We start from the raw sequence: 19,907 nt of genomic DNA, 5'->3' as shown, positions 1-19,907 counted from the left end.
GACGTCCTTTGTGTGCAAATTGCAGGTCTCTGTCATGACCTGGGTAAGTGCTGCACGTCTTTCACTCTAAAAGCATCAAGTTTATAATACTAGCCAGTGTAAAATAAAACATGCCTCTTAAAATGAAAAAGGCAAATGGTCAGTGTGTGTGTGAAGTATAACAGGAGGCATTAATTATTATTATTATTTTTTACATTTGTTTCTCCATGAAGGACATGGACCTTTTTCCCATCTTTTTGATGGAATGTTCAACCCCGAAGCAGACCCAGAACATAAAGACTGGAAGGTAAGAAAAAAAATTTTTCTACTTTGAGACGCGACATAATGGCCACCCACAAAAATCAAATATATTGGAAAACACTGTCAGATGCCATCTTGAGGAAATAAAGTACACATGGCACTAAATGATAGAAACAACACAGTGTTAACAATTATCAGCACAAACAAACATGATTTTCTGCTAGAAGAAGCCATACCACTGTTATGTCCACGCTCATCATGTCAAACTCATAAAAGTTGAGAACCTCTGGTTAAAACTGGAATACAGACACTAATTACCTCTATTAACCCTTTAAGACCTACCATAGAACCAAGTCCGCCAGAGCTTATATTATATTTTTACATGTTGTAGAGCCATTTTTGGGAGCATTTCAAGTTGCTATACATCAATACAACCATTACAGCCTAAATTTTAATAATATGCATGCATTAAGTGCATAGTAATTGTATAAATTGCAAAAAAAAGTGCAATAAACTACAAAAAAAAATTAAATCGTTTTTGTTTTTTAACATATATTTCTAGTTAGAGAAACTTAAGAGGCTTATCCCTCAAAACTGTAAATACAAAAAAAGTTGCACAAACTAGTTTCCCACCACAGGAAATTTATTTTGAGTGTCTTCACACCAATTTCTATACACTGCAGGAAAAACGAAAATAAATATTATACTGCAAATTTGCAAAAATGCAGCATATGCATCAAAATAAACTATTTCCAGCAGTGCAATATGAGTCCTAAGCATCCCAGAAACGACACAGAAAGTCATAAAGTCAAACATAACTTTTAAAAACACCAGTATAAGCTCATGAGGCCTTGATGGTAAAAAACCACTACATTTCCGCAAAAATGACGTCACTTCCAGTTTCGGGCAGGACATGGCGGACATGCGATTCACGATGATGGACGTAGGAAGTGTTATGAACAGCTGATCGGATCGGCAAAGCGAGTTTCTGGAATATTATGTTTTTGTTGCTGCAAGCGCTTTTTATGCCTTTTTTGCAAAGCTATATGTGGAAGGAAACTGACCTACACTCAGAAAAATTAGGGTTCTTAAATGGTTCTTCTGATGTCTCTATGGTTCTTTAAAGAACCATCATACGTCAAAGAACCTTTTTATTTTGAAGATGGTTCTTCAGCTATTACAAATGGTTCTTTAAAGAACAAAAGGTTCTTCATCCTTAGCTATCTGAGTTTGTTGGTGTAAAATGGCATAAATAATATTCACTTTAATGAGGGTGTGAATTATACTGTGTGTTTTGTTTGTGTGCGGAGGGGGGGGGGGGGGGGGGGGGGGGCAGATGGTGGGATACTGAATATTCAAATTAAAGTTAGAAACACTTGCTCAAAAATATTCTGGTGGCAGGGGTGGGGGCCAAAGCCTGAAGACCCCCAGCACCCACCCTGCAAACCCACTGATCACAAATAATGTGGTAACAGAATATAGAATTTATTATTAAGCCGTTTATGAATATGGTGAATTTATAAATTAACAATCTAAACAATCCATTCGGGGGATATTAGACAGATTCAGATACTGATCTATATCAGATCTCTCTCTCGCGCGCGCTCTCTCTCTCGCGCGCGCTCTCTCTCTCTCGCTCTCTCTCTCTCTCTCTCTACATATATATAAAAACACCCAGCACGCCCCTGCGGGCGGTTTATCCTTCAAGCTCGGGTCCTCTACCAGAGGCCTGGGAGCTTGAGGGTCCTGCGCAGTATCTTAGCTGTTCCCAGGACTGCGCTCTTCTGGACAGAGATCTCCGATGTTGTTCCCGGGATCTGCTGGAGCCACTCGCCTAGCTTGGGAGTCACCGCACCTAGTGCTCCGATTACCACGGGGACCACTTTTACCTTCACCCTCCACATCCTCTCGAGCTCTTCTCTGAGCCCTTGGTATTTCTCCAGCTTCTCGTGTTCCTTCTTCCTGATATTGCTGTCATTCGGAACCGCTACAGCGATCACTACGGCCGTCTTCTTCTGTTTGTCTACCACCACTATGTCCGGTTGGTTAGCCACCACCATTTTGTCCGTCTGTATCTGGAAGTCCCACAGGATCTTAGCTCGGTCATTCTCCACCACCCTTGGGGGCATCTCCCATTTTGACCTCGGGACTTCCAGGTTATACTCGGCACAGATGTTCCTGTACACTATGCCGGCCACTTGGTTATGGCGTTCCATGTATGCCTTGCCTGCTAGCATCTTGCACCCTGCTGTTATGTGCTGGATTGTCTCTGGGGCATCTTTACACAGCCTGCACCTGGGGTCTTGCCTGGTGTGATAGACCCCAGCCTCTATGGATCTTGTGCTCAGAGCTTGTTCTTGTGCTGCCATGATTAGTGCCTCTGTGCTGTCTTTCAGTCCAGCTTTGTCCAGCCACTGGTAGGATTTCTGGATATCAGCCACCTCCTCTATCTGCCGGTAGTACATACCGTGCAGGGGCCTGTCCTTCCATGATGGTTCCTCGTCTCCCTCCTCTTTCTTGGGTTTCTGCTGCCTGAGGTATTCACTGAGCACTCGGTCAGTTGGGGCCATCTTCCTAATGTATTCTTGGATGTTCGTTGTCTCATCCTGGACTGTGGTGCTGACACTCACCAGTCCCCGGCCCCCTTCCTTCCGCTTAGCGTACAGCCTCAGGGTGCTGGATTTGGGGTGAAACCCTCCATGCATGGTAAGGAGCTTTCTTGTCTTTATGTCAGTGGCTTCTATCTCCTCCTTTGGCCAGCCTATTACCCCAGCAGGGTACCTGATCATTCATATATATATATATATATATATATATATATATATATATATATATATATATATATATATATATATATCATAATGATAATACTAGTTACTGTGAGCTTTACAAGCTACCCAGCAGTATGTAAAGTCAAATTATAAAATAATATAAGTAAATAATAATTGCACATGTGATCTGAGTACTTGTTTATCACTGCGCAATTTATTATTATATGTGCCAAGCCAAATAAATGACAGGGAGAGAGAGAGACATGGAGAGTGAGAGAGACGTTAGAACACGTAGTACAACCAAAGGGAGGGAGGGGGGCAACTGTAGGGATGCGCATGCGCACACAGATCGCGCGAGCCTTGAACTTTCTAACGGAAAGAAAACTTTCTCTCGGACGTTGCCAGTGGATAACAGTCTTCAGTACCTGCTGGTCTTTAAAGGATTCTGGATTCCTGGACTGTTGGAAAAGGTAAAACATTTTCATAAAACCTTTTTATTGTTTTGTTTTTGTTACTCGTCATTGTAGCTTGCTGTTAATGTTGTGCTAACAGTAATGGTTAGATACGTTAGCCTTTGACGTTAACGCAGTTTAGTATCTGGTATAAAGAACTGTTTTCCTAACAAAACCACTGTTACAATTAAGTGAAGGTGCTCCCAAATAATTTGGCCTGTAAAATATGTGGCTATATTGCGTGCTGCGTACATAAACTAATGTCAGCTAGACAGATATTAAAATTAATAATATGGTTAAAGTCACCAAAATGGCGCCTGAAGCCTGTTGTGTGAGCTCTGTGTCTGGTCTAGAAACTCAGAAATTCAGTAGCCTGTACTTTGAATTGTGGAGTAGCTGTATAAAATACAGCAATGCTTAAGTGTTTTGAATAAATAGAAATGTGACACATGAGAAGTTGTGTCTTTGACTGTTACTGTAGAACTTATTTTCAGAGTAGTTGACAAATTATGCTCCAGTCATTTGATGTTACCAAGATAATGTCCGTTTTTATTATAGTTAAAAAAAAATTATGTACATTTCATTTATCCAACATCATATATTAGGCAAAAAAGAGGTCATTATACTAACAAGACCAGATAATCCAAAGCATAAAATTATCAATATTTATCTGAAGAAGGCTTAAAAGTTAGACTAAACGGTGGTATAGTGGTTAGCGCTGCTGCCTCACAGCTAGAAAGACTCTGTTCAATTCCCAGGGTCAACCGGGTGCCTTTTTGTGTGGAGTTTGCATGTTCTCCCTGTTTCTGTGTGGGTTTCCACCCACAATCCAAACATACATATCTGAATGACGACCCTGCCATGGACTGGCAACCTGTCCAGGGTCTACCCCGCCTAAAAAAAAAAACAGCTGGGATAGGCTCCAGCACCCCTCCGATCCTTATGATGATAAAGCGGCTTGGAAAATGAATGAACAAAAAATAAATAAATAAGTTTTTGATGTCACAGAATAAAACAATGTAATGGAATTTTGTTTTGTTTTAACAGATCATGGCTCAGCAGTGGACTGCTGGAGAAGTATCTCTTTGGCTTGGGGAAAATGAATTGGCAGATTATCAACAGGTCTTTGTAGGTGAGCATTTCTATGGATGTGCCATATCAGTGTCCACAGTGCTCCACAAGAAAACCAACATATGAAAAACTGCTGAAACATCAACAGATATACCATGAAAGTGAATGTGGATTCTTCATTGTCTGCGGACTAGAAGACTGTCCCAGAAAGTTTTTGTCTGTGAAATCTTTGAAAAATCACATAAGGAAGAAACATAAATATCAGAAACAAGGATTAGAGTCTGCCCCAGACTGTGACCCTGTCATCCAGGAAACTGTTGAATTTCCCAGATCATCTGAACGAACTCTGAGTGAACTTGTAGAGAACTTTACAGAGACTGTGAGAAAACAACTGGCATTGTTTTCCTTGAATCTTCAAGAGAAAAGTATTGTAAATAGAAAAGTTCAAACATTTGTTCTTAGTGAAGTAGAGTCACTTTTCAAGTATTTTATTGAAAACTATAGGGAGATATTTTCTAAATGTTTGCAGACTCTTAATTTTGATATATCAAGTTTTCATTATATTGATGACAATAGTTTGGTAGAACATTGCTTCAGTGCAGTCAGCAACGCATATCAACTAGACAGATACTGTGTTGAGAAATTAAACTTGATTGAACCTGTTGAATGTATCCTGGGAATAGATCCTTTTACTGGGAAACAGGACACTTTTCAGTATATTCCACTTCTAAAAGTCTTAGAATTAATATGTAATGATCCTAACATTTTAAGACAAATTTTTAGGCCAGAATCCCGTGCTCCTGAAACCTTAACAGATTTTAGTGATGGGAAAATTTACAAAGAAAGTGATTTTTTTAACACAGACAACCCACATTTGAGAATTCAGTTGTACAGTGATGAATTTGAAGTTTCTAATCCATTAGGATCAAAGAAACGTCTACATAAAGTGTCTGCATTTTATTTTACTTTGGGAAATATTCCACCAAAAGACAGATCTGTTTTAAGACATATTCATCTGTTGATACTTGTCAAACATAGATTGGTGAAAACATATGGATTTGAGAAAATATTAGAACCATTAATTTGTGACCTACAGGTTTTGCAAGAACGTGGATTACGATTAAAATTTGAAGACAGACAGTACTGCATCAAAGGTGGTCTGGCCACAATATCTGCAGACAACTTAACCTCTCACACACTTGCAGGTTTTAGCTGCTCATTCAGTAATGGTAGAATATGCAGGTTTTGTATGTGTCATTACAAGGACCTGTCTAGGATCATTAGTGAGGGAGATTGTGTTCTTAGAACAAAGACTGTTCATGCATACCATCTGCAATGTGTTGAAGATGACCCCCACTGTAGGTCAGTGTATGGTGTAACTGGCCCATGTGCCTTCAACAAGCTGTCATATTTTGATACCACAAATGCATTCCCACCTGATTTAATGCATGATTTTCTTGAGGGGGTCATTCCTCTTGTTTTGAAGTCTGTTGTAAAAGCCTTGCACGAGGACAAAACCGTTACTATCCAAGAGGTGAATGACAGCATAAGGACTTTTAGTTTTGGACAGAATGACTGCACCTCCAAACCTGCTCTAATATCTGAGAAGGTAGCACTGGATGGAAATATCTCTGGAACTGCTGTTGAGAAATGGACATTATTTAGGACTCTGCCTTTCCTCATAGGCTCCAGGATTGAAAAGGGTAACAAGTTTTGGCAGCTTTATCTTTTGGTTCGAGAAATAGGAGAGATTATTCTTGCTCCAACCATCAGCACTGACTGGATTAGTAATCTACATGAACTGATCACTTACTTTTTGACAGATTTCATCAATCTGTTTCCTGGTGTGTTTACACCCAAGCTGCATTTTCTGCTACATTATCCTCAGCTCATCCTTGATTATGGGTCACTCCGCTCTCATTGGTGCATGAGGTTTGAAGCCAGACATCAATATTTCAAGACAGTAGCAAGAATCACCAATAACTATATTAACATTTGTCAGACTTTGGCAAAGAGGAATCAGCTTCGTCAATGCTGGGAGTGGCAGCCTGAACGGATCATCAGGAGCGATCATACACAAGCAGCAGTTAATAACTTATCACTTCAAGAACTTCCAGTGAACTTTCAGATTTGTTTGCAAAACTTGGAGACAGCCGTTACTGTGGATGAGAAACTCTGGACAAGTAAATGCATCATTTTAAACTCTGTAAAATATGCAGTTGGAGATTTCTTCATTTTGGAACTTGTGCATGCAGAGCAAATTCCACTGTTTGTGAAAATAGTCCTGATTGTGTATATCAGGGCCAACTGGTTTCTTGTTGGAAGACTTTTCACAACACTGGAGTTTATAAGACACCTTCAATCATACCACATCAGAGAGACTGATGATCTGTTGATATTCAAGCCTGGGGATGAGGTAGACTTTCATGCTTTGGACGCATACAGATGTGATGGTCAAGACTTCATTACACTGATCCACCGACCTTTTAAGGCAGTCCATACCAAAGTTAGGTAAGATACATCCTAAACCATGACTTTTTAGTTAGGAGTTGTCAACCACTGTTAAAATGATTTTAACCACTTTTTGGCTATTCCACAGGTCTGTCATCATCTATAGTCACTAATGAACTCATAGCTGTTTTTTTAGTAATGTTTTATAATATTTTTAATCTTTATCTTTGACATGCTCATTTCTGTTTTGATCGTGTCTTATTGTTTTTCTGTGCCACAGACAATGAAATCGATGGATCGACACTTCTGCAGATGACTGAAAGAATGAGTGAGCGTCTTTTTCCAAAAGTGAAAGACCAAGTGAAATTTTTGTCTGCTGTAGAGAAGCTGAAAGAGTGAGTCTTAAGTTGACTGGTTGATTCACTGAATTGTACATTCATACAATCCAGTGTTTCCCCTCCCCTAGGTTTATGGTGTTGGAGGGTGGGGGGCAAGGGGTTGACGCAAGCCCTGTTCTGTTTCTCCAGCGTTGATGTGCATCACACACCCATTTACTTTCAAATTGAAATGTCACAGCCACTCTTACTCTCTGTTATGATTCTGTTTCTGTAGTTCAGCAGCTGTTATTGTACGTTTTAAATATGCGGATATTCCTGATGCAGGACACAAGGACACGCATATTCATGTCTTGTAACAAACTCTAAAAATACTTCTTACTTCTTCTTGCAGTGGAAGGCAACACAAAGAAAAGCATACTGTGTCAGCACTCCAACCTATGTTTAACTGCAAAGTGCAGTTTCCTCCAGCTGTGCTCACTGCGTTGACCAATAAAGATGCAGCACTAAAGTCACCCACCAAGAACAGACTCAAAAACATGCTTATTCAAGCACTGTTTGACCACTTGAGTAATGAGACAATGTAAGTCTATATATAATTAAGATTTGATTCATTTAAAATACAGTATGTACATCAGAATTTAAGTTCATCATTCAAAATTTGCAGGTATCCCTCTCATGTGCAGTATGTAGAGCTTCTGAGGACTGTCCTTCTGAGTTTTCCTTTTTTGAAGGAGAGTTATGGCTCTGGATATGTAAGTATTCCTGAAAAGCAAACATTGATACAATTGTCCAACAAATTGTCTTTGAATTGCCCAATTATTGGCTAATGAGTGTAACATGCTAACATTTTCATTGCTACATATTCAGAGGTTATCTGTTCCCTTGTGGCCACTACAATACAAGTATTAGTATTGTGATTTTTGAGGCAGATGTCGTGCAGTATGGTCAAACAATAAATAAAATATCAATTGCTCTTTTAAATTAATTGTTTCATTTCTCTGTGAATTCTCAAGTGAATGGTGTGAAATTCAGCATTATATTAGCTCTGTTTGCCTTTGTATCAGGATAGTGTAGTTTTTGTATTTAAAAAATTAAATTTGAAAATAGGGCAGGGATAGCTCAGTAGGTAGTGTGGTTATCCGATGATCGGAAGGTCGGGGGTTTGAATCAGCTGAACGGCTACCCTGAGGTACCCTTGAGCAAGGTACCGTCCCTACACACTGAGTGAATGGGTTAAATGCAAAGAGAGAAATTTCCCTGTGGGGATCAATAAAGTATACATTATTATTAAAAGGTAGAGGTATTAACATATAGACTGAAAGATCATGACGAGTATGCTTGTAGGACATATTGCCATTAATACTTTATCTACCTTTTATAGTGTATTTAGCCAATCTAAAGTGCTCCAAACCTTTATATCATGTGTTCGATCAACTCCTAAGAGTTAAAGAAGAGATCTGTAAATAGGAACTAATTAGGTTATGACATGATTACAGCAAACCTACCAGCTTTATGTCACTCAAAGTTTTCTGGTAAATGTCTTGCATAAAGGGAGGACCTAGTTGCACCTATTTATGAATAATTAGTTACATTTTTATCGTTTGTAGGATGCTCTGCATGAGTCTCTCAGGAACAAGTTTAAAAAGGAAAGAAGACCACTAGTAGACGTAGAGGAAATTGAAAAAATGAGACAGAAATACTCAGTTCCAAATTCAGGAAGAAAAAGATCATCAGATATCCAGCCCTGTATCCTTTTGAAAAAAACCAAGGCAAGTTAAATATGCTCAATGTTTGTTTGCCATTTTAAATTGTACATAAAAGTTAAAAGTATTGTTTGTTTGTTTTTTCTCTCAATATTTGCTAAACTTTTTAATAACCAGGATATCAATCCTCTTGACGATGGGGAGGATGAAAGGAGCACCGACCAACATGTATCAGTGATTAAGCAAGAGTGCCAAAAAACTAGGCCAAATGTGGATGTCATTCAAACGCACCTCAGGAAAATACAGAAGTACAGAACACACTACATTCTTCAGCATACTACTGAAGAGGTTCTACGAGAATTCCCATGTCTCACTATCCCTGTTGTGGTGAGTGTTTTATCAAAAACTGCAGCAAAAAACAACAATAACAATAGTGCACAGCAAAAACACGAATATGTACTGATGTGCTGCACATTTATACAGACTTCTAATAATCATGTACCTACAGGACAGGCAAAGTGACTGACTCAGCAGATTTCATGAGTAATAAAAGTACACTAACAGAACACTAACAGAAATTGCCACATTGACTATGTCTTTCTCTTTGGTTTTATTTTCATGCTACAGGATAATTTTGGACTAATCTGATGCCAATGATAGTTTTTTGGGAAGAATAGTCTAAACATCCCTTTTGCACAGCAATGTGTACTTGAGAATTAAACTAAACAAATGCAAAATTATAATTTCTTCTCTAATGATAATTGATGTGTGAAATAATGATTGTTCTGGTTTGCTATATAATGGTATATATTATGGTACAAAGCTAATATGTATATGTTTATCCTTTATTTTAGCTTCTTGAAGAGGCTTCCATGTTACTTAAAACTGATGTGGACAAAAAAAGTAATCCGAGGATTCAGTAAGTTGGCAGCGAAGCTTGTGTCAATAGCCCCAAACAGCAACCTTAAAAGCCTCTGCTTAAAATCTGTTGATGAGAGCCAGACAGACACTGAAAGAAAAGGTGAGGGCACTTGGCAATAATGAGCAAAAACATTTTTAACTCCTATCTCAGATACCACTTTTTAAGGTTTCACATACAGCACATTAGTAAACACAGTGTCCCTTACAACAGCGGTCCCCAACCCCCGGGCCTCGGACTGGTACCGGTCCGTGAGTCGTTTGGTACCGGGCCGCGAGAGTTGAGGCTCAGGTGTGAAATGTATAGTTTTTCAGGGTTTTTATCGGTTTTCAGCGTTATTTTGTTATCGTTTTTATCGTTTACTCGGTTTTCCTGGGTCTTTTCACGTGTGTTATGAATAAATTTTCTTTTTTTCGGTACCGGTACTAGTTTTATTTTGTTGTATTTATCCGCGACACCTTAAAGGCCAGTCCATGAAAATATTGTCAGGCATAAACCGGTCCGTGGCGCAAAAAAGGTTGGGGACCGCTGCTTTACAATATCCACAGACTGACATTTCTCCTGTCTCGTCTCTGCAATGATGTACTTTAAGATTTAACTGATATACCCTCGATGCTATATGTATCTCTATGAAGATTTTCAGTCATTCACACAATGTTTATCCCAAAAAATGTTCAGTGGCAGCTAGACTTGCTCTGCAAGTTCTTTAGGACTCAAATTATTTAAAGCTAGCAACTTACAGAACTGAACAACATTTTGGGGGTTTTGTATAAATGCTTAACATTTACACTGAATTACACTGAAAAGTTAATTAGGTATACATTTACTGCACTAATGCTTATGTTCTGCAAGACATTCAACTCCTGATAAAGGGACTCATATGGCCTTTACACCTTTGTATTAACAAAATTGGCCAGAAAATACTTACATATTTCTCTTTATTTTTCAGGTCAGATGGTAAACACAGCTGTTCTTCTCCTGCCATCTATTTTCAAAGAAAATGCCTCTCATCTCTTCGTCATAAATAAGGTAAATTTATATATTTTTTGGTATGGTGAGAGGGGGGGGGTCTTGAACAAATCCAGTATTTTACAGGAGTTTTATACTTTCATTGGGACAGCTGTTGTTTATACTTATTTAAACTATACTCCTCATTTCAAGAATTTAATTTCTGTTTCAGGATCCACACAGCCCGATACCTACAATCGTACTCAGCAGCAGTGACGGCAAGCCCTTGAGTGATTCAACTGAGGTCAATGTCCAGATGGATGGACAAAAAATGATTCTGGACAGTGGGGAAATGGACATTTCATTGGCGATGGGTATTGTCTTCTCCCTGTACCATGTCTACAATGTTGCCTATCCAAGTGAACTAAAAAAGACATTTTGCTTTTTGGAGGCATTTGTTCTCAACTTGGGAACTCTGACTACACCTGTACCAGTAGCTGTGCAAAGAATGGCAAATGCATTAAAGATCTCCTAGATTGCCAGCATAGTGCAGGTGAGAGACTGAAATTGTCCCAGTGTGGACTAACAAAGGACCATGAGTCTCACATTAAACTTAACTTACATAACTTAAGGCTGCAGTTCATTGATAATTTAAATAAAAAGATTGTTCTTGAAATAGTTTTACTGAAAATGCAAACATGCTGATGAAAATGTGTTGTTTAATTGTCTGTTATGAAAGTATTGCTATTTCTAATGTAAAAATTGTTGTTTTATCTATAGTATAATATTTATATGTATTTATAGTAAAGATATTTAATTATTACTGTTTAAATGACTTATATGCTATTATTAGTAGTGGTGTTGTGCTTAGCATTAAAATGTCTTTTTCTGTAATACAAAGTGCCAATAAACCATTAATATATGTCTATGTGCTTGTATTTATTTTACCCTACTCAAATTCAATTTATGATACATTTTATTTTGAAAGATTTAAAATGGTTCTTTAAAGAACCACTCAAAAAAGGTTATTTAAAATGGTTCTTTTAAAGAACCATTTGAAGGACCTTTTTAAAAATGGTTCTTTAAAGAACCATTTCTTTCAGTGGTTCATTGAAGAACCTTTAAAGGTGCCCCAAAGAACCATTTCTTGATGGTTCTTTGGGGCACCTTTGAAGGTTCTTCAATGAACCACTGAAAGAAATGGTTCTTCAAAGAACTTTTGTTTGAAAGGTTCTTTGTGGCACCAAAAAAGGTTCTTCTATGGCATCAGTCTAAAGAACCACTTTTTGTTCCAGTTGGCACCTTTATTTTTCTGAGTGTAGGACAAGCTGATGGCATAAGATGTAAGTACAACTCCTCCGGTTTCATATGCAAAAAAAATTATTGCGCTAGCTCATATGGTTGCAGTGCTACCGTGATTTAAAAATAGTTACGCAAAACGGAGCGTGCCCGCTCTGACCGGTTTTAAAGGGTTAAGAGATGGTCATGTGCTCAAATTTGATTCTGTATGTTGTATCTGATCATTTTAAACTTTCAACCATTTGAATTCTGTTCTTAATATAAACAGTAATAATGTATCTCTTGCAGCATGAGGATGCCTCTTTAGAGATGTTTGATCATCTGGTGGTGGCGAATAGTCTGGCACAAGAGATGGAGCGTTATGGACTGATACTCCCACCTGACCTGACATTTATCAAGGAGATGATTAAACCTCTAAAGATTGATGACGCTGAGGTACTGGCCAGTTACTGTCTGAATATTATGAAACCATTCGTTATCATCGCTGTCACGAACGTCAATTCTGGTGTCGTCTCCACAGTGGCCGTATGAAGGTCGAGATGAGAATAAATCCTTCCTCTATGAAATTGTGTCAAACAAGCAAAATGGGATTGATGTGGACAAATTCGACTACTTTGCCAGGTGGGACTTGTGTTGATGACAAACTCAGTATTTCTATCTACAGCAAGTCTTAAAGGTGTTTTGGAGGGTTTACCATAATAAATGTAATTAAATTGATGTAATTCCTCACTCGTATCTCAGGGACTGCCACCACCTGGGCATCCGGAACAACTTTGACCATCAACGCTTCATCATGTTTGCCAGGGTGTGTGATGTGAATGGGAGGAAGCACATTTGCTCTAGAGACAAGGTGTGGATCCCTGCTTTTTATCAGTTTTTAATGAGTAATTCATTATCTGATTGGCTGTGACTAAACTATAGGCGATGGTCTCAACAGGAAGTGGCAAACCTGTATGACATGTTCCACACAAGGAACTCTCTCCACAGAAGAGCCTACCAGCACAGAGTAACCAAGAGTGTAGAAATTATGTAAGTACCAACTGTGTAATTCTATTGTAAGACAACATTTATTTCATCTACAGAGTTCCCATAAAGTCATATACTGGGTCTTTTTTTATCCAGGATCAAAGACGCCCTCTTGAAAGCAGATCAGTACATCCTGACTAAAGGTTCAGGAGGGACAACGTTCTGTCTCTCCAAAGCTAAAACTGACATGGAAGCCTACACAAAGCTGACAGGTAGTGGAAAACATGCTCTACATATTTCCTTTTAAAAAAATACTAAAATGTCTATACATACATGTTCTGTCAAGTGATTTGTCTTACTTTGAAATAATTCTACTATCTCATTGATTTTAAGTGTTTTCAGTGCTAGATAGATAGATAGATAGATAGATAGATAGATAGATAGCTGTATATCCCAGATTCTGTAAAGTTATTTATTTCATATTCTGTATAGTTTTTCATATTTATATCCTGTTCATATCCTGTACATAGCTTGTACTCACTACAGCCTGTACATACTTATAGTTATAGAATATTCACAACATACTTCATACCGTGTACATTATAACATACCATAATAGACCCATTTCTGTAATATACTCACATATCTATATTATTGCTAATATATATTGTAATATATCTATATCACTAAAGCACTTCTGGATGGATGCAAACTGCATTTCGTTGCCCTGTACCTGTGCATGTGCAATGACAATAAAGTTGAATTCTATTCTATTCTATTCTATGTTGTTCTGTCAAGTAAGTAATTTAATTATTTTTTTTGTTGTTGTCCCGTTTGGATCTTTAGCCATCAGAATTGTTGTCTTAAGGCCAAGAAAGATGCCAAGCGGATTTATTTTACCAAGTGGATCATCATGGCCTTGCCATATTGGTCCATTTGATTGGCCTTTATTATAATTATGAATTTATTTTATTTTATTTTCGGTTGCTACAAACGGGACAGACATGACTGGGGGATAGGACAGGGAGAAAGAATGAAAGAAAGAGGGAGAGAAAGAAAAACAGAGGGGAGAAGAGACGGTGAGAAAGGGGGGAAGAAAGAAAGAAAAACAAACAAAACACCTGGATCACCTGTATGGAGAAAAAAAACAGAAGAGAAAACAAACAAAAAAAGAGCAACTTGCCTGTCCAAAACATGAAATGGACACACATGCAGACGTTGCATTGCCAATAATCTTATATAATTCAAGAATTCGGTAGTGAACAAAAACATATAATATGTATGTAAAAATGTATGTAAATGAATTAACGTCTGTTTAAATGCTTACCAATGATTATTTTCATGTTGGTTTGAAGTTGAAAAAAAAATCTCACTCTGCTGTTACTGCAGTTTATTGCAACTTACTGCAACTTCTGCATTTGTGTTGTTGTTTTTTTTTCACGCTTTGGAGATGCACAGCGTGAAAAAAAAACTGTTGACTGGCGTGTCTATTACAGGATTTGCCATGATGTCAGGTTGATTCTTCAGTATGACGGATACGTCTCTACTAGTTTATAGTAAACTGTAAATTTATTTATTTAATACTGCAGTGTTACTAATGCTTTGCTTGCTTTATTGCTTGCTTATTTTGCTTTGTTTATTAATGTTAATCAATTTTTTGTGTGTCTTTCTTTATATGACATTACTGATGAAGTTGTGAATGTTTCTTTTGTTTACTTGAATTGACCTGATCTTAACTTTGTCTGTTTACTCTGCAGATCAAATGATTGAAAGAATACTCCACCCTTGTTCTTGTTCAAATGAATTCACTCCCTCTCCTCTGGAGGAAGCAAGGATGATTCTGCAGAGGATCATGTCTCGAGACCTGTACCAGTTTATGGGTGAAACCAAGGTGTGCAATCAGGGATGGACTGGGAAAAAAAAAATTGGCCCAGGCTTTTTTGGCCCACTTACTTCTGCATATCACCTTTAAAAACTATTTATCTTGCTTTGTTATCGTTTAGTATCATTTTTTTCAGCAAAACCTCATATTTCTGAATTTACAGTTAGTTTTTCATTTTGACACAATTACTCAATTAATAATTGATCTAAAATCAGACAAAAAACATAAGATCTGAGTAGAAAAGGTTATATTTTTTACTCTAACAACCACAAACATGTTTAACAGATCATAACTGGAAATGTAAATATAAATTGTAAATTTATAAACAAACGACAGTTATTGCAAATAGCTATTTGCAACTATTTGCAGCCATGGCGTTCTTTTATAGCCATTTCAAACTATTTACAGAACAATCTGGTGTTCTGCATCAAATAAGATGTACATTTTTCCACCAATAGGAAAGGGGTGTTTTTTATTTTATTTTATATTTGTTTGGTCATAAGCAGAGAGTGCTTGCTAGCGCTGTCCTTAGATGTAAATTTGACAATAGCATTCAGGAAAAATGCGAACATTTTTTTTATCATGGCTCTGGTTTTACGTGTTCTTGTCAATACAATTTAAAAATTAGTATATAGTCTGAATACCTCACTTTACACACAAAAATGGACACTGAGGCTTGTCTTGGGTTCACATGACATCTTGTTGCTATGTCATCTTAAATTGGTCATGTTACCATGGTTTACTAGTTTTCTTTCTCAGCCAATCAGCAGCACTTGTGCAATTGTTTCGCCCCCATAGCTCCCGGTAAGCTGTAGACAGCTTCAACTGTCTGTGTGTTTACAAATAGTAATGCGTCCGTGCAGCATTTTCTTTTTAGTAACGGTAACAGCATTCTAACAGTAGAAATAGTAATGAGTTAGATTACTAGTTACTGAAAAATGCTGTTATTCTCATCACTGCTCTTCTCTTCCCCACCTCTCCACAGCTGGGGCGATAACAGTGCAGCAGCTAACATGGTGGTTGATTTGACTCATTTTGCTGCATCTGCTAGTTTATTTTTATTGTTTTCTCTCAGGTGTGGACCAAAACAACTGCACCAAGACCCTGTGGCTCCATCAGATGATCTCATGACTCATTGAGTGACACCACTGACCAGTCAGTTGGTGGCATGAGGTCTGACCACATCACATTTTAGTACCTGCTCAGATCGCTTTGAACCCTGACTGAGCAGGCGCTATTTTAGTACCTGGTACAAGGTACTATGACCTAATAGAAAACCCTGAAAACTGTGGCGAGTAGATCCAATTAGGTACTAATAAAAAGGGGCTTTTGGAGAAGGTTCGTACATAATTCAAACTCGATCCCAACAGACTACCAGGTGTACATTGAGAGTTTGAACTAAAAAGCTTCTGTAAGATTTACATTAGAAAAAAGGCAGGAAATTACTGTAGATGTGCAAAGGCCTGTACAGGCTAGTATCTAGCCGTAAAATAAATGGAAATTGTCCTCTGGGAAATTCCTCCGGGAACTGCATGCATACTCCCGCCACATCAGGACTGATATTGTCATGCACCAGGAGGAATCCAGGACCCAATGCACCAGCATAGGGTCTGTAAGCGTGGGACTTCAACCCAAGATCTGTTGCATAACCTGTAGAGGTTTGTGTGTCTCTCCATGGATATGCCTCCCTAGACCATCACTTATAAACCCTCAAACTGGTCATGCTAAACAATGTTACAGGCAGCATCACATTTTCCATGGTTTCTCCAGACCCTTTCACAGCTGTCCAATGTGACCCGTTCTTATGCGTTCACCTCTCATCTGTGAAAAGTGCAGAGTTCCAGTGGTAGACTTGCCATTTCTGGTATTTAATGGCAAATGCGTGGCGCAAAAGAGCAGATACTGCTCTGGACGGGACCTTCTATGGCGCTTTCCTGCTCTCCTAGAGTTACTGCTGTTAATGCCCTGGATTCTCCTCCATTCTCTTGAGACTGTACTGGGAGACACAGAAGAACATCTGGCAGTGGCTTGTATTAATGTGCCATTCTGGAAGATTTGGACAGCCTCTGTAGGGAACATGTATTGCATCAGTCTTCCAGTAGTGACACTGACCCTTGCCAAAAGCAAAACTAGCCAAAAGCAGTGAGCCAGCCTGACGCAGGGCTTATGCAGAGAGACAGACAACCATACCCACCTGCGGGCAATTTAGATTCCCCACTTAACCTAACCCCACTACTTACATGTCATTAGACTCTGGGAGGAAGCTGGAGTACCTGGAGAAAACCTCCAAAAGAACATTAAACTCCACACAGAAAGGTCCCGGCCAGATGCAAAGTTGAACTCAGGACCTTCTTGGTGTGAGGGAACAGTGCTAATCACCACGCCACTGTACTGCCCGATGTTCTCAATATTTGAGACAGAGTTAAGCTGAATTCATCGTAGCTGATCTTGATACCATTTTGAAACCATTTAAATCCATAATGAGTCATTCATAGTCACCTACATAATAGCTTATTAGCTCAGTTTAACCTCCATTTTATTTTATTGCTGGAAAACATCTAGTTGATTACAATATTTGTTGTGTGTGAGTGCGCTAAAAAAGAGAGATGATGTGACTCTTCTCTCCCTTTCTCAGCTCAAGAAAGAAGACCAAGAAGAAATACAAGTAAGAGTGAAAAGTGATCATAAAAAGAGATCAGCAAAACAATGATAACACATTGACAGCACATGTTCTCTCCTCCATCTGTCAGAAGATGAAGGACAGCTTGGAAAATGAACTGGTTAAAGTCATTCCAAAAGACAACTTTGAAATTATGGTGAGTTTTTATTCTAATTATACTCAGTAATTAATTCTTAAAATCTTGGCTTTTGTTTTGTTTTTTTAGCTAAATTGTGTTGCCAACCTCGACTGAGTCATAATGTACATGTGAACACTGCTCGTTTAGGTTGTCACTTTGGACTATGGGATGAAAAACAAGGACCCCATCAATACCACATATTTCTACACTAAGGCTAACCCTACTGAAGCATTCAAGATTTCCAGAGAACAGGTCAGAACTACTGCATGTCTTTGCATGAGCTGTGTGTTCTTTCTGTAGATGTCTCTGTAAAACAGCTTTTATGTTACTGTCCTTGTTGTCAGGTGTCCAAGCTTCTCCCAGTGTGCTTTGCTGAGAAGATCCTCAGAGTTTACTGTAAGAACTCAGCGAGTCTGAGAGATGCTAAGTTCTGCTTTCAAAGCTGGTGTCACAAAAATGACTTCCTAACTGAGGTAACACTTTATTCTGTTCAATGGCAGTGACAGGCATTACCATGTTACAAGCAATGTGATGAGAACATAAAGAAGAAAGCTGCAGTTAAACCTGCGTATCCTGTCAGAGCCTCGAGTTAGCATTACACTTTTGACCTTTTGGTTGTACTAATGAACTTGTCTGTGTCCTTATATATCTACAGGATCGAGACAGAGCAACTCCATGAAATGAAGATGGGAAACACTGAGAAATTAGGGGTTTTTTTGTGTTACTGCAGAGATTTAAAAACAGGTAAATCGACAAACTAAAGTAGTTTGATGATTAAACTATTTATCACACATTTTCACTATAATCAGACTATATAGCTCAACTTGGCTCAATGGTTTGGATAAAGGCTACTGCTATGATTTGAAAAATCATTATTAATTATATAACATGACATGGTCTCTACATGACAATTTACCAAAGGATAACAGAATCTTTCTGCTGTTTCCTCTTTAGATTTGTTTACTGCTGGTTTCTGGTCCATTCAAAATAAAGTTACTTTTCTCTTTGTTGTGTGTTATTTTAAAGTAACGGTTTTTGGAACATAAGAGGGAACTATGATACAGATACTATATTCTTAAAAATTGCATAGATTTCACTATGCTACTCATCCCTGCTGGCTAGTGTTGGAAAAAAGCATCTAGAATGCAAAACCTAATGGAGCCGGGTAGCACGAGCTCTCATTATGAAACTGACTTAACAGACATTTATAGCAATTTACATTGTATGTGATTTTTCAGTGGTCCATAGTGGTGCTCTTGGAGGAGTGGAGTTTAGGTAATAATTATTATTGTTCAGAGAGATCAAGTCCATTTGCCGTTAGCCCTTTTGCCACAGCTGAGGTTTAGAGACACCAGAAACCTTTGTAGGAAATGAAAGATTACAAGAACTGTGTTGAAGAGAGGCTGCACAGTGTCACAGGACAGCCACAAAAGCTTTTGGCACACTTGAGATGGTTGTGCTCCAACTTACGAGCAAACCAGGTGCACTGCAGTCACAAAGTTGAGAAGAATCTTTATAACATATATCAGACCACATGTGTTTTGTAACATGTTTTTGTTGTAAAATTTCAATATTCCTGTGTTTTGTGGCTGGTGTGCACTTACAAGATCTTGGCCAGAGCTAGTGAATGCCAGGTGCTGTATCAGTAAAGTGTGTGGTGCTGATATTATATGGAAAATCAAAAACTGCTACAACCATCAGTGTCTCGGTGTCATCCAGGTGAGTAAATCCCAAAAAGTTCATTCTGTTCATCTAGCATATACAGGGAGTGCAGAATTATTAGGCAAATGAGTATTTTGTCCACATCATCCTCTTCATGCATGTTGTCTTACTCCAAGCTGTATACGCTCGAAAGCCTACTACCAATTAAGCATATTAGGTGATGTGAATCTCTGTAATGAGAAGGGGTGTGGTCTAATGACATCAACACCCTATATCAGGTGTGCATAATTATTTGGCAACGTCCTTTCCTTTGGCAAAATGGGTCAAAAGAAGGACTTGACAGGCTCAGAAAAGTCAAAAATAGTGAGATATCTTGCAGAGGGATGCAGCAGTCTCAAAACTGCAAA

At 38.3% G+C, this 19,907-nt stretch overlaps 1 protein-coding gene across 1 annotated transcript; it reads left to right on the top strand.

Moving 5' to 3' along the window:
• The first annotated feature begins 12,501 nt into the window (after positions 1–12,501).
• Positions 12,502–18,517, top strand: LOC146611131 (deoxynucleoside triphosphate triphosphohydrolase SAMHD1-like). Its single transcript, XM_085343891.1, has 11 exons — positions 12,502–12,627; positions 12,713–12,813; positions 12,934–13,042; positions 13,130–13,221; positions 13,315–13,430; positions 14,916–15,049; positions 17,676–17,705; positions 17,791–17,856; positions 17,986–18,090; positions 18,183–18,311; positions 18,494–18,517. Exons 1-11 carry the CDS (start codon positions 12,502–12,504, stop codon positions 18,515–18,517), a joined length of 1,032 nt encoding a protein of 343 aa, XP_085200017.1.
• Positions 18,518–19,907: the final 1,390 nt, after the last annotated feature.

This window comes from Diplotaxodon limnothrissa, linkage group LG20 (assembly GCF_057381915.1).
Source record: "Diplotaxodon limnothrissa isolate DT_005_m linkage group LG20, D_limnothrissa_male_GT1.1, whole genome shotgun sequence".
NCBI classification, from domain to species: Eukaryota; Metazoa; Chordata; class Actinopteri; order Cichliformes; family Cichlidae; genus Diplotaxodon; species Diplotaxodon limnothrissa.
This window is presented reverse-complemented; position numbering and strand designations above follow the sequence as displayed.